Raw genomic sequence first — 12,699 nt, 5'->3', positions numbered from 1 at the left:
CGTTCGCACATGCAGCATAGCAGTAACACAACCACCACCAAGTGGGTGCTCTCGTGTCGAAGGGTGGGGAGGCCGCCCCGCGTATCTCAGCGCATCCTTGCTGTGCACATCAGTCCGTAAATATTTTTCCCATTAACAGATACTCCACCCACAGCTGATATAACAACAGGTAACAGTGAGGCTGACAGGACTCTGACAGCCAGGGAAGCTGGATGGGCAGAGCTCCGGGTGCGGGCAGGGAGCTCCCGGGTGCTGGAAGCCATCGGACCGGGCAGAGGGAACCTCTGGCAGGGACATCTACTCCCCAGCTGCAGCTTTAAAACACCGGGACATGTTTTAAAGCTTTTAACGTGCTGCTTCATTTTTTTTATTCTATTACCTGATCCACAGCTTCGAGTAACCAAGAACAGAAAAGATCAATAAAAACGCTGCCATAGGACACTCCCCAAGGATGCAGCCATGAGCGGGACACTTGGTCGCACAAAGCCCTTCAGCAAACGCTCGGCCCCTGCGAGCCAGAGGCAGACCTGTCTCAGCCCAGCGGCAGCATCGCACCCGCCATCGCAGCTGCTCTCTGAGATTCAGAAGCAATGGTCATATTCCCACCCAAGGCCTCAAACAACCAGCTGAGAGATCTTACAGTTTTTTGTGGTTGTTTGTTTGTTGTTTTTTTTTTTTTTTAAAACATGGATTACAACTGGACAGGTTACCACTTCAAAATAGCCGATTACCTACTGTATTACTTGGGCTAAATCCTATTTTGCTCACTTCTAGCCTTTTCTAAGAGGCTGCACTCGACAGCAGGCCCATTTCAATACTGAGGGAAGACACTCATCTTCCGTAACATCTTCTGCTTGGCAAAATTTGCCAGGAAAATGTAATGACAACAGTAAAAGCTTAAAACCCTCAGATAAATACAGGGCTGATTTAGAAGCAGTAGTATAAGCTCCTCAGGAACACTCCAGCATCTTTCAAAAGTCCTACTAAATTAAGATTACATTGAGTGGCACTAAAAATCTGAAAACCGCCCTGAAAACCACCCCTCCCCGGGGGACTCGGCAAGCTGCGCACAGGGAGATGCTTCCACTCCTTGCCAAGCACGTGGCTCCCAACACAGGGGGGGAACTCAACAGACCCCACCACCACCAGGCATGGTGCTCCCCGCCATCCTGCTTCTTGCTCTGCACGGTCGGCACCGAAAGCACCCCGGTGTGAGGCAGACACAAGTAGCCAAAGGCTGGGGCGTTTCACACTGGCAACCAAGTCTCTGCGTTCGAAATACAGCTTAGTGCTGCCCGTGGCAGCAGCTGGACATGGGGGAGAATACTCAACAAGCGACCACTGAAGCCTTCCCTAGCTGGGCTATGGGGTGGGGAGCAGCTGGGCGTCTTCCCTGACTCAAACGACACCAAATCCTTAAAAAAAGGGAGAAGCCTCTTGGTAACGGTCTCTAAAAGCTAGCCACGCTAAACGGCAGAGATTAATCTTGGTTTCATGCCTCCTCTGGTATAAGGTGGAAGGCCATTTTGGTCCCCCCTCCACGTAACGCCACGTGAAGATCATAAAAAGCTGAAGCTTCAGCTCTGAGATCCCCCAGGTGAGCGGCTCCTTGGCGAAGGGGGGCAGAGAAATGCTCTGCTGCAGGGAGAGCAAACAGGTTCCCCATCGCCCCGGCTGTCTTCCTCTCCATCCGTCTGTCACACAGCACGCCTCGCGTCAGCAATCCATCCACTGTGCTCTGCGAAGCACTCGGAAGCAGCTGGCAGAAAGGCGGCTGGACCGGGCCACGCTGGCTTCTCCCCCTTCTAGCCATTCGGGTACGGCATCCAGCTGGCGAGGAGATGGCGTGCAAGAGGGAGGCAGCAGGACTCCACCGACAAAGCTCTTCACAGCTACGGGAGCATCCAGGAGGCCTGCTCGGGAGCTGGGAGCAGACGCTCGAACTTCTGCCGGGCTCCAGACTATGTAGCAGCTTAATACAAAAAACTTTGGGCCCTCCTGGATCCCCAAGATGTTCTGCACCACCCAGCTGCTGCTATTAATATTTCATATGGCAGTTTTGAACTCTGCTGCGTAATGTTGCTGCATAAATAGTTGATGACATTATACAACCTTTGCTCCCTTGGCAGGTCCTGCACTCAGGAGTGAGGAGAGAGCATCTGGGGCTCAGAACGGACTCACTCAGATACAAACTTTGCTTCTAGCAGCAAGAACTCCAGCAAAACTCCTCTTGGATACCAACAACTGCCTGTGGTGGAGCGGCATGGCCCGCCTCAAATGTAGGGCTGCCGATGGCAAGTTCCGCAGGTCCCTCCTGGTTCGGTTCTGCTCCACGTGTGGGAGTCTCCATCAGGAGCACTAAACGTTGGCAACGCTGTGAGTATGGACAAGCACATTTGTATTAACAGCACCTTACGCCAGGCAGGACTGGTACCGTACTGCTGAACGCTTCTGCTGGACAAAGTCTGAGGGCTCCTGATGGAGAAAAGCAGAACTTCTCAGGCTGCAATTGCTGCTGCAGAGATTTCCCACGTAGTTTCCGTGAGGTTTTCCAGCAGCGGGTGGAGGGGGCTGGCAACCACTGGAGCTGATGCCCGGGCATTGACCGAGCAAAGGCCACAGAGGTCAGCGCTGCCCACCTGGGCAGGCAGGATGCCATCCCGCTCCCCATCAGGGAACTCGGCCTCGCGGAGGAACCAAGCCTTCTCCAGACAAGACCTGTTGGCATTAACGCTGTCTCTACCCCCACGACACTCCAGCAACAGAAGGACAAGCTCCTCTCGGGGGTGTTTTTCCCAGGGTGATGTTACCTGCGCTACGGCTGGGTACGCGCGACGAGAAATTTTGGGTTTTAAACAACCGGCAACACTAAACAACTCCCTGACAGGCAGGATCCCATACAGAGGCAGCATGTGCAAGGGGAGGTAACAACAGGAAAAGCAGGATTAAATCAAGCGTCTGCCAGATTTGTAAAGCTCCCGGGCAGACAGGGTGCTGAGCACTGGGCTGGCCCCACCGCTCCACCCTTCTGCTGGAAGCAAAGGAAAATCAGCATTTGTAAAACTTTTCATTTGGAAGCAGATTAAACACGAGCTCTTAAAGTAATCGCCACCTAACAAAGTATTTCACCGTATTAGGTGAGCTCAAGGAACCACATACGTAAATAAATCAAGAGCATTTACTGTAACGTTAATAAACCGGCAAAGTCTTCTCGCTGACACAGCACGGCCAGTGAAGTTGCACGTTTGTGCCTTCAGTTATTTTTATTTTCACCATTTCTTTGAGATCAGGCAAAAATTCTCAAGATTTCTCTTTAAGCTGAACAGTGATATCCTGGTTATGCTAAAAATAAACATATAGGACACTACCAGAGCACAAACCAGAGTCTGTGCTGTAACCTGCCGAAATGTCAGCTTGACAGGGAACCCGGATACGACAAACATTTGGAAATGTTAAAAGCAGGCAGAACCCAACGGCACGGCTTGCATTGCTAAGGCAGGAAAAAACGTTATTATTATTAACATGCAACTTCCACAAGCCAAGCACCAGCACCTCCGGCAGCAGAGAAGCCACCGGAGCCCAGCCGAGCTGCAGAGATGCTGCATGCAACACAGGCACGGACAGGTGAAATGGAGAAATGACTTGAACGGAAACTTGAAAGGAAAAAAAAAAAGCTAGACATTAAATGATGCTGCCTTCTCATTCAGCAACCTCTCCCCCACCCCACCCCCCCACCCTGTCTGTCCACAGGCACCTGAAACCCAGTCAAACTCGCAATTAAAGCTCAGCAGCATTAACATACCAAAAAAAAAAAAAAAAAAAAGGGAAAATAAAAAAAAAGAGCAAAACAAGGTACATTCAGAAGCAGCATTAGCAATGACGGTGTGGATACAGCAGCAGATTGTACCTTCCGTGTTGCTGGGGCCTGCCTCATCATTGCAGAAAAGACAGACGGAGGGAGAGAGAGAGAGAGAAAGGGAGACAGGGAGGCAGAGAGAGACTGTTAGCACACTCGGTCACAACAATGCGGCTCTCGGCGGCTCTGTCTCGGGAGCACAGGCTGCCCGGCAGCGCTTGCAAATGGCTGCAGCTTCCCTCTATCCGCTCGCCATCCGCCCCGAGAATCCACCAAAACGCCTCTCCCGACGCGCCGGCTGCTACGGAGGCGTCTGCTCAGCGGGGCTGCGGTGAGCCAGGGCCGGGAGGGTCCATGCCAGCCGCCGGAGACGCGGCCGCTCGTCCTCTCTCCGCCGGTGCCTCCAACCACCGCCTCATTACATCACCGCCGCCGGTGGGTCTCTCCTCCCAGCGCCGACGATGCTGCACCGGGGATGCTGCACCGAGCCGGCAGCGACGGCAGGCGATGCTCCTCTGGGGCGAGGGGTCCTCAGTAGCTTAGCAACACCCCCGGGCTCGGCCGCCTGGCCGGCGGGTCCAGCCTGCTCCGTCCCTCCGCTCGGCATCCACGCATGCACACACCGTGCCCCACAGACCTCTCCTGCCCACAGCACCACAGCCCGCCCCGGGGGACTACGTGCCGCCGCGGCCACGCCGGCCCAAGGGGCGGCTGGGACCTCGCCAGCAAATCCCCTGAGCCCAGGGACAGACGGACGGAGCTAAGCCCGGACAGATGGACATTATGTCGGTGAGGATCCGCGTCCATCTTGCGGCGATGGCATTCACCACCCAGCTCGACTCCCAGCCAGGCGCTTCCTGCCAACGAGGGGATTTATTTTCGAGGGAGCTCAATGCACCCCTGCGCAGCCAAGGATGCCAGCGAAAGCCCCACGGTGGGATCGGCCTTGGAGAACCCTTGCCCTAAAAAAGCCCCCGCCAACAAGCACGAGCACCCGGCACGTCAGCCAGACGGCCATGTCTGAGCCTCACTACACTGCCAAGCTCAAACCCCGAATTCCTGCCTGGCATCCTTGTCGTCCCAGCGCTCCATCAGAACTGCAACACAGAGGTCTAAATGCCAAAGCAACCGGTAACGCTTGGAGCGAGGTCTCACTGCAAGCTCTTCACGAATCTCAATGCCCTGACCCCACCGCACACTGGAGATCCCGGCACTTAGGTTATCAATTCATTTCACATACACACACATCTTTTATTTTGTATATTACATCATATGTGTGCAAACATGGACCTTCTTTTCCAATACTGACAACTCCCATTTATATTCCGTTATTTTGCAATACTTCCACACTAAAGCACCAGGCGGGAGAGGAGCTCGGGCTGACCCGGACTCACCAACAGCAGCCATTGTCCTTAAGTCGTATGTGCATATACAAGCCTCTACACACAAAGTGTATTTTTAGCACCAGTCGTTATGGACACTCAGCCCAATACTTGCAATCCCTTGGAAAAAGTCCTTAAAGCCAACTTTCCTGGAGTTAAAATTTCCTGGGGCATCAAGGCAGTCCCGCCGTTCGGCATGCCACACGCGGTCGGCACCCAACTGCAAGAGCGATCATCTGGAGCGGGTTTTGATTTCTGAAAAACTTCTGAATTAGGAAAATGAACATCTGTGGTGTCTTGCACAGATGTTCACCCTGGACTGAAGTTTTGAGATTTGAGCGCATTAGAATATGTATATAGATATATGTATATGGGGGAGGGTGGGAGGGTGTAAATATATATTCTAAAAATCAAAATGTGTGCTTTTATGAGACTCTTAAAAGCCTTCTAACACAACAAAAGCCACCCCTTCCCAGGGCTCATTAACTTAATTTTCTCCAGAGATGGAAGACAGGAAGTTTCAGACTAAAAAGCAGCATTTGGGACAGAAAAGCCGGAGTCAGAAAGAGCTAAAGAAGGAAACTGCCACCCCTACGATGATCGAGCATGCTCCAGGCACCCAAGTGTTTCCGTGGGCCAGGGGAATGACCTGTGCTGAGCAAACCCGAACAGACCTGCACTGCTCCATGGAGGTATCGGGAGGGCCATGGCGGCTGCTCCTTCTCCTTGGCCCCGCCGCTGTGCCCATCCAAGGGGGACAGCCAGCCTCACGTCCTCCCCCTGGCAGACCCACGTCCCCCACTGCTGCAGGACTCCCCCCAGGAACACCCCACGGTTGCAGCCAGCTCCTGCAGAAGACATCCCCAGAAGCAGGGACCTGCTGCACCTCCAACTCCAGCATCACCTGGGCAAGGAGGGAAGGTGACAGCCACTGTACCCGGCACCGGGAGGAACAGCATCACTTGATTTCACCCATCACAGCATCAGAGCAGAGCTCTCGCCATTCCCTGCAGCCCTGCGTTCCTGTTATGCTGCAGGAAGCCTCCAGGATGACTCTACAAGAGCTTAAAAACACTCTCCCTGCCCAAGGCAGCAAAATAAAGGCTAAGTGAAGGTTCAATCGCTTTGTAATGACACCCGAGGGGCAGACGCCACCAAAGGGGAAAGCTGTTGCAGCTAAAAGGCAATGTGGCATGTGAACCACAGGTAATAACTGACCAGGAGTAATTAGGCTGGGAATTAGGAGCTTTCTTAACAGCAGAGTGAGACAGTTGGGAGACAGCCTCCCAGGAGCAGTCATAGGGACAGGACACCCCAGGTTCAGGCACCCGCTGACAAGAGGGGCTGCAGCACGGGGGTCCGAGCGCCACAGCCACATCCTGATCACAAAGCAAGGGGAGAAGGTTCGGGGAGTGGGGACGGGAGCCAAGCAGACCACGGCTCCTCTCCAACTTTTCTGCCCTTTCCCTCCAGCCAAAGTTAAAAAATCAGGAACCCTTTGTAAGAGACTGAAGGGGACACTTCAGGTAGCCCAGGATTCAGTAATTAATTGTACATGTGGAACTTCCTACCCTATAAGGCTCATACCTCAAACACGCAGATCGGGGTTTTTATTCTGTTTGATACACTAAAAACTCTCACGGTATTTTTGCCGTGAAAGCAGTATCAATATTTGTCAGTAAAAACAGAAGGTCCAAACCCTACCGTGATGCTTTCCAAAACCCACCCTCCTGGGTCCTCTAGTGTCGCAGCAAGTGGGCAGCAACGGTGCTACAGAAATACAGACTGGTACAGACTTTAACTGAAAGTTCACACAAATTTCACAAAAACAACACACAGGGCGTTGATTATCACAGAATGGTTCAGGTTGGAAGGGACCTTAAAGATCATCTAGTTCCATCCCCCCTGCCATGGGCAGGGACACCTCCCACTAGACCAGGCTGCTCAAAGCCCCGTCCAGCCTGGCCTTGAAAAATTCGGATTATCATCCATTTGCACAAACCAGCTGCTCCAAACCGCTGTGAAGACCAACCGAGGCGACTGTCCGCAATGGCATCACACACGCTGCGTGGCCGGGAGCTGAATCACACACGCATCAGCCCGCGTCCTCATTTTACTATCGGACTGGATCCAAAGCCCTTGGGGTAACTGAAAAGCACTTAGCGCGCCCAGTTCAGGTTACACGCTCCAATCAATTGCCTAAAAAGGACGGCAGAGTCTGGGTTTTATTACACATTAGAAGTCATTAGTGCTGGTTGGAGACGGGCTGCACGCCAACCCCCGCTCCAGACCCCCCAGCACAGCCTAAAAGCCTTTGGGCTTAATGGCACAGATCGCTGCTGGTTGCTCTGCTTAATGGGGGGAAAGGTGTCATCTTGCTGGATTTTAGCTGCGTGAAAGAAAGGGTGAGAATTCCCCATGTTGAAACACCTTCAGCCTGAGCCCAGATGCAGTCTCATTTTCATGATCAAATCATGGAATAGTTCGGGTTGGAGGGGACCTTAAAGATCACCTAGTTCCAACCCTGCTGTCATGGGCAGGGACACCTCCCACTAGACCAGGTTGCTCAAAGCCTCATCCAGCCTGGCCTTGAGCACCTCCAGGGATGGGGCATCCACAGCTTCTCTGGGCAACCTGCTCCGGTGCCTCACCATTCTCAGAGTGAAGAATTTCTCCCTTATATCTAATCTAAACAGATCCTCTTTCAGTTTAAAACTGTTCCCCCCTGTCCTGTCGCTACCTGCCCTTGTAAATCTACCCTCCCCATCCTTCCTGTAGGACCCACTTAGGTACTGGAAGGCCACTATAAGGTCTTCCCAGAGCCTTCTCATCTCCAGGCTGGACAATCCCAACTTTCTCAGCCTGTCTTCACAGAAGAGGTGCTCCAGCCCTCTGATCATCTTCATGGCCCTCCTCTGGACTCACCACAACAGGTCCATGTCCTTATGTTGGGGGACCCAGAGCTGGATCCAGTACTCCAGGTGGGGTCTCATGAGAGCAGAGTAGCGGGGGAGAATCACTTCCCTCGACCTGCTGGCCATGCTTCTTTTGATGCAGCCCAGGATGTGGTTTGGCTTTCTGGGCTGTGAGCGTGCATTGTCAGCTCATGTTGAGCTTCTCATCAAGCAGCACCCTCAAGTCCTTCTCCTCAGGGCTGCTCTCAAGCCATTCTCCGCCCAACCTGTATTTGTGCCTGGGATTGCCCTGATCCATGTGCAGGACCTTGCACTTGGCCTTACTGAACTTCATGAGATTCGCACGGGCCCACCTCTCAAGCCTGTCAAGGTCCCTCTGGACAGCATCCCTTCCCTCCAGCGTGTCGACCACTTCACACAGCTTGGTGTCATCGGCAAACTTGCTGAGGGTGCACCCAATGCCACTGTCCATGTCACCCTCAAAGATGTTGAACTCTTTTGTTCATCCCCATCACAAGGAAATGCTGCCCGAGGCCCAGAAGCAAAATAAATGCTGCAAGGCTTCAGTAAATGTGGTGCAGAAACACTGGTCATGGTGGGGGCCCACTCCACCTCCACGCTACTGATAACCAGTAACTCCCACAGTGGCATGGGGAGGTTAGTCACTCTGGGTCTTTAGTTCCTCTAAGACTCTCAAAGTCCCAAGTTTTGGTTTGGTTTGCTTTTAACCGGTGAAATTCTTACAGAGCCATAAGTATCATTCAACTGGCAGCTCGAACAGCACGCGGTTGGCTGCCAAACACAGAACACGGGCGCAGCTTGTGAGATCTTCCCACAGGATAAAAGATTATGCCACTGGATTAAGTCATAGAGCAAACACGGATATGTCACACAAAGAGTGAGAAAGATAATTAACGTAGGAAGCAAGGTATGTCATTTTATTCTAACACTTCAAATATTTTCTCTACCAGCAGCTAAGATTGATCACTGGTATCTTCAATGATGCATCCACTTTTGATCCATGGACCTGACATGAGACCCTCTAGAATTACTGACCACATTTTATAATCAAGGTCTTCTATAACACACATGGTCTGTTGTACACACGGGTGACTCCTCTGTTCAAGACGAAGGCTACTGTCCCTCTCTCTCTGCAGTTCAGATGTGGCCGTCTGTGTCCCGGAAGGCTGCAAGAGCATCTGCCATACTCCTCGCCCAAATACAATGGTGAAGGAGGCAGAACTTCAGCGGTGCTCAGCAGGGGGCAGGGGATGACCCCAGCAGACCCTTGCAGATGACACAGCTGGGCAGGGGTGAGGGTCCTTCTGTCTCGCTTGCCGCTGCAGAGCATCCTGAGTGAGGGTGAACGGCTGCACTGGCTGTTCAGGAGGGAGCACACGCAAGCCTTGGTTCCCATGCGAGTTACTTTTACGTCCCTATCAATTTACCTTCCCAAAGCATAGCTGGGCTTTCACCAGCCTCCAAGCAGTTAAGACTGTCTCTCTTCAACCAACATCAAGAATTTTTGGGTATCTGGCAAGCCTGGAAGCATCCTGCTTGGCCTTTCTCCTCTAGGCAGCACCCCTCGTACCGCAGAGAAGATCATAAAGGCCAGGCTGTGTTGTTGGTACGTAGGATCTCCTGGCCGTGATGAAAAACCAGAGTCAGGTCAGCAACCTCCCAACCCCTTCTGCTACAGGAGATGGTTGTCAAAAAAACCTGCCTAATATACACCCCAGATCCTGGTAACAACAAACCCCTACATGTTGCAGGCTCTTACCCAACCATCGCTATATCAGACCTGAGGCTCTCCTGGGGAACCAGGAGAGAGCAATGATAACCCCATGAAGAGATGTGGTTTCTCTCTACCAGAGCAGAGACAAACGTACCTTCTACTGTTTTAACTGCACAGCAAAAATGTGCAAACTTTGCAAAATACGCTAGGGTGCAAATCGTATGCGATGTCTGTATTCTAAATTTATTGTAGATGTAAGTTTGTACAAAGGTGCTTCTGGCAACACATGGGGCTGCCTCAACCTCTGAGAGCTCCTAAAGTGCAAAAAAAAAATTAAAAAAATTTAAACAGCTACAGAAGATAAACACCGAGGAAAGACCGGTCCCTCCAGCATGGAGTCGCTTCCAGCTGTGGTAACATTGACCTCTAGCACTCTCTATGCATGACAGGATACAAAAAAAAAGATCATCCTCACAAAAATGCCTCTGATCCCATAGCAATTTATTAAAACAAATCAGATAATGTTCTAATGAGCTGAGAGATGGCTAAATATTCAGATCAAGAGCCAAAAGGAAGTGCTTAGGCAAGCTCTCAAGAGCTGAAACGCTGAGGCAAACCAGCAGATTTCAGGGGTTAACCAAAAGAAGCGGTTTCAGGAGCCCAAACGCCACGGCACTCCACATCCTCACTGCAGGTACAGCTACGGGCAGCTCAGACCTGCCCCACACCCCGCAGGCGGACAGGAGCCAGAGGTTTCTGCCTGCGTCAAACAACAGGTATCTAAACCCCAGGAAGAACGAGGCGCAGGCTGTGCCAAAGGCAGCGCCGAGCCCCAGACCCGGTGGGGAACCCTCCGTCCAGGAGCTTGCCAGCCACGTCCTAAGGGTGGGAAGCCTCCGGTGGCGGGGAATCCCACCTGGCTCCACAGAAGGAAAACCCTGTGCAAATGTTCAAAGAGGAACTGAGAGTGCTGCCTCTCAGGCAACCGGCAATTATGCATCCTCATAGGCAAACAGACACCGCTCCCATTTGCAAAGTTAATTAAGGACAGAATTACATTTATCCAGATAGCTACATGTATCAAGTCACCTTATTTTTTACTATCTTTCACATAAGCCGAGATTAAAATCACTCTTTTTCAAGCAATTAACAATTTTCTGTTGTTCAAAGGAGAACGGCACTGGGTGACCCCAAAGGAAACTGCTGCTGCAGGCTTGCTGAGGCTTCCCCAGGGGGATTTAAAGATATATATATATATATAGTTACATTATGCACACCCGCAGCGCACCGCAGGCATCCTCCAGCCCAGCCCTGCTCCCCAGGGCAAAGTGGACTCTGCCATTTACCGCCTGCCCCCAGGCAGAGCCGACAGCTCGTGCAGACACACACTGCCCCGACTTCCACGCTAGCAAATACTAACTGAACCCGAAACCCAACTGGATTTGCCCTCAGAAAACCAGAGCTCGACATTAAAAAGCTTTGACCACATTAGAAAAATCAACAAGTTATGAAGCATTGAGCTGGCAGAAGCTGTTAGCTAAGGACTAAGGGCAGAGGAGACTCACTCAGGATAATCACCCGCTCACACCATTCCTGAGCATTCACTTCACCACCAGACCAAGCACAGACTATTCTCGGTCCCGGCGGTGCTTTCCCGTCTCCCTGTGCCATGCAGTTTTTGCCTACTATGAATCCTTGAGTGTCCAGGGAAGCCACAGACACACACCAATTTGGGGCACTGAGGCAGAGAGCATCAGATTCAAGCTCCCCACTCTCACACTGGCTCTGCTCACCCCTCTCTTGCCTTGCACTTGGGTTTTTGCTCTCAGCTCCGTTCCCAGCTTGCCGTTGCCGAACTTGCCTGCTGGTGAGTACGCCTGAGCCTGGCAAACTGTTCTGCGAGACACCCGCTGCCGTGACCGTCTGGTGCAAGGATCTGCTCACCGTCAGGTTTGATTTTGCTCCTCAGGGATGCTCAGAGCTCTCTTTGGGGATGCGCATTGGCCTTCCATGCTCAGGCTGGCTGCTCTGCTGAGCTCACACCTTCCTAATTAACAACCAATCTGGAAGCCAAATCATACTCCCAGCCCATCAGTACCAGGGCAGCTCACCAGCCCCATCGCCAGCCAGCTCCTTCCTCCTCAGCTTTGATAGCGATTCTTCAGAAAGAGCTTATTCTAGGTCAGCAGAGTCAGCCCATTGGGCCACAAAGGACTGAATTGTCAGCTAGGACAGTACTGCGTCCACAGAAACAACTCTGGGATAAAACAAACAGATCTAGTGTCCAAACCTAACTGCCTTTTGGTTCCTTATAACTGGCTATGACTCTTACACAGAGCCCCTGCAGACAGCAAAAGGTAGCAACCAAATCTGGACACCTTCAAGAGCCGAGGTCAGGATCCCACCAGCGTCCCCTCTGCCCCAACAGCTCTTCCGCCAGCTGCAGATGAGCAAGTGGTGTCAGGAGGGGAAGGGTTGCCAAGTGCCATTTCAAAAAGCACTAATAGCATATATTAATGAAGAACCACCAAGTTTCATTAGCTTGAGCACATGCTCAAGAGCTGATTTATACAGAGGTGGATTTTAAGTCATCTGAAGGCATTCAAAAGCTCCAGCAGAACTTCTTTCCAACTCTGGGTCGGCCCAGAGGACAGAGGCTTTCCTCCACTGCGCAATTTCAACCGTTAACCAAACTCGTCAGGCAAAAGGCCCACATATGTATTAAGTATTCTCAGACAAAAGCAACTTCTATTCATGGCTATAAGCCCCTTAGAGAACGTATATTGCTGAAGGAGTCACATGAAAGCTTAC

General features: G+C 51.9%; 1 protein-coding gene across 8 annotated transcripts in view; it reads right to left on the bottom strand.

Annotated features, from left to right (window-relative positions):
• The window catches only part of DCTN1 (dynactin subunit 1), a 72,289-nt gene that overhangs the window by 29,387 nt on the left and 30,203 nt on the right, over nt 1-12,699 (bottom strand). For 2 of the 8 annotated variants that reach the window (XM_063336397.1, XM_063336398.1), the window contains exon 6: nt 3,908-3,925. The exons of 5 other annotated variants lie outside the window; for them this stretch is intronic. In XM_063336397.1, coding sequence (XP_063192467.1) covers nt 3,908-3,925 — 18 coding nt within the window. Of the gene's footprint in view, nt 1-3,907; nt 5,391-12,699 lie in introns of those variants that run through there. One more of the 8 variants, XM_063336404.1, reaches the window with a different exon arrangement.

The sequence above is a fragment of the Chroicocephalus ridibundus genome, chromosome 5 (genome assembly GCF_963924245.1).
Source record: "Chroicocephalus ridibundus chromosome 5, bChrRid1.1, whole genome shotgun sequence".
NCBI lineage: Eukaryota > Metazoa > Chordata > Aves > Charadriiformes > Laridae > Chroicocephalus > Chroicocephalus ridibundus.
Note: the sequence above shows the minus strand (reverse complement) of the source record. Positions and strands in the feature narration are given on the sequence as shown.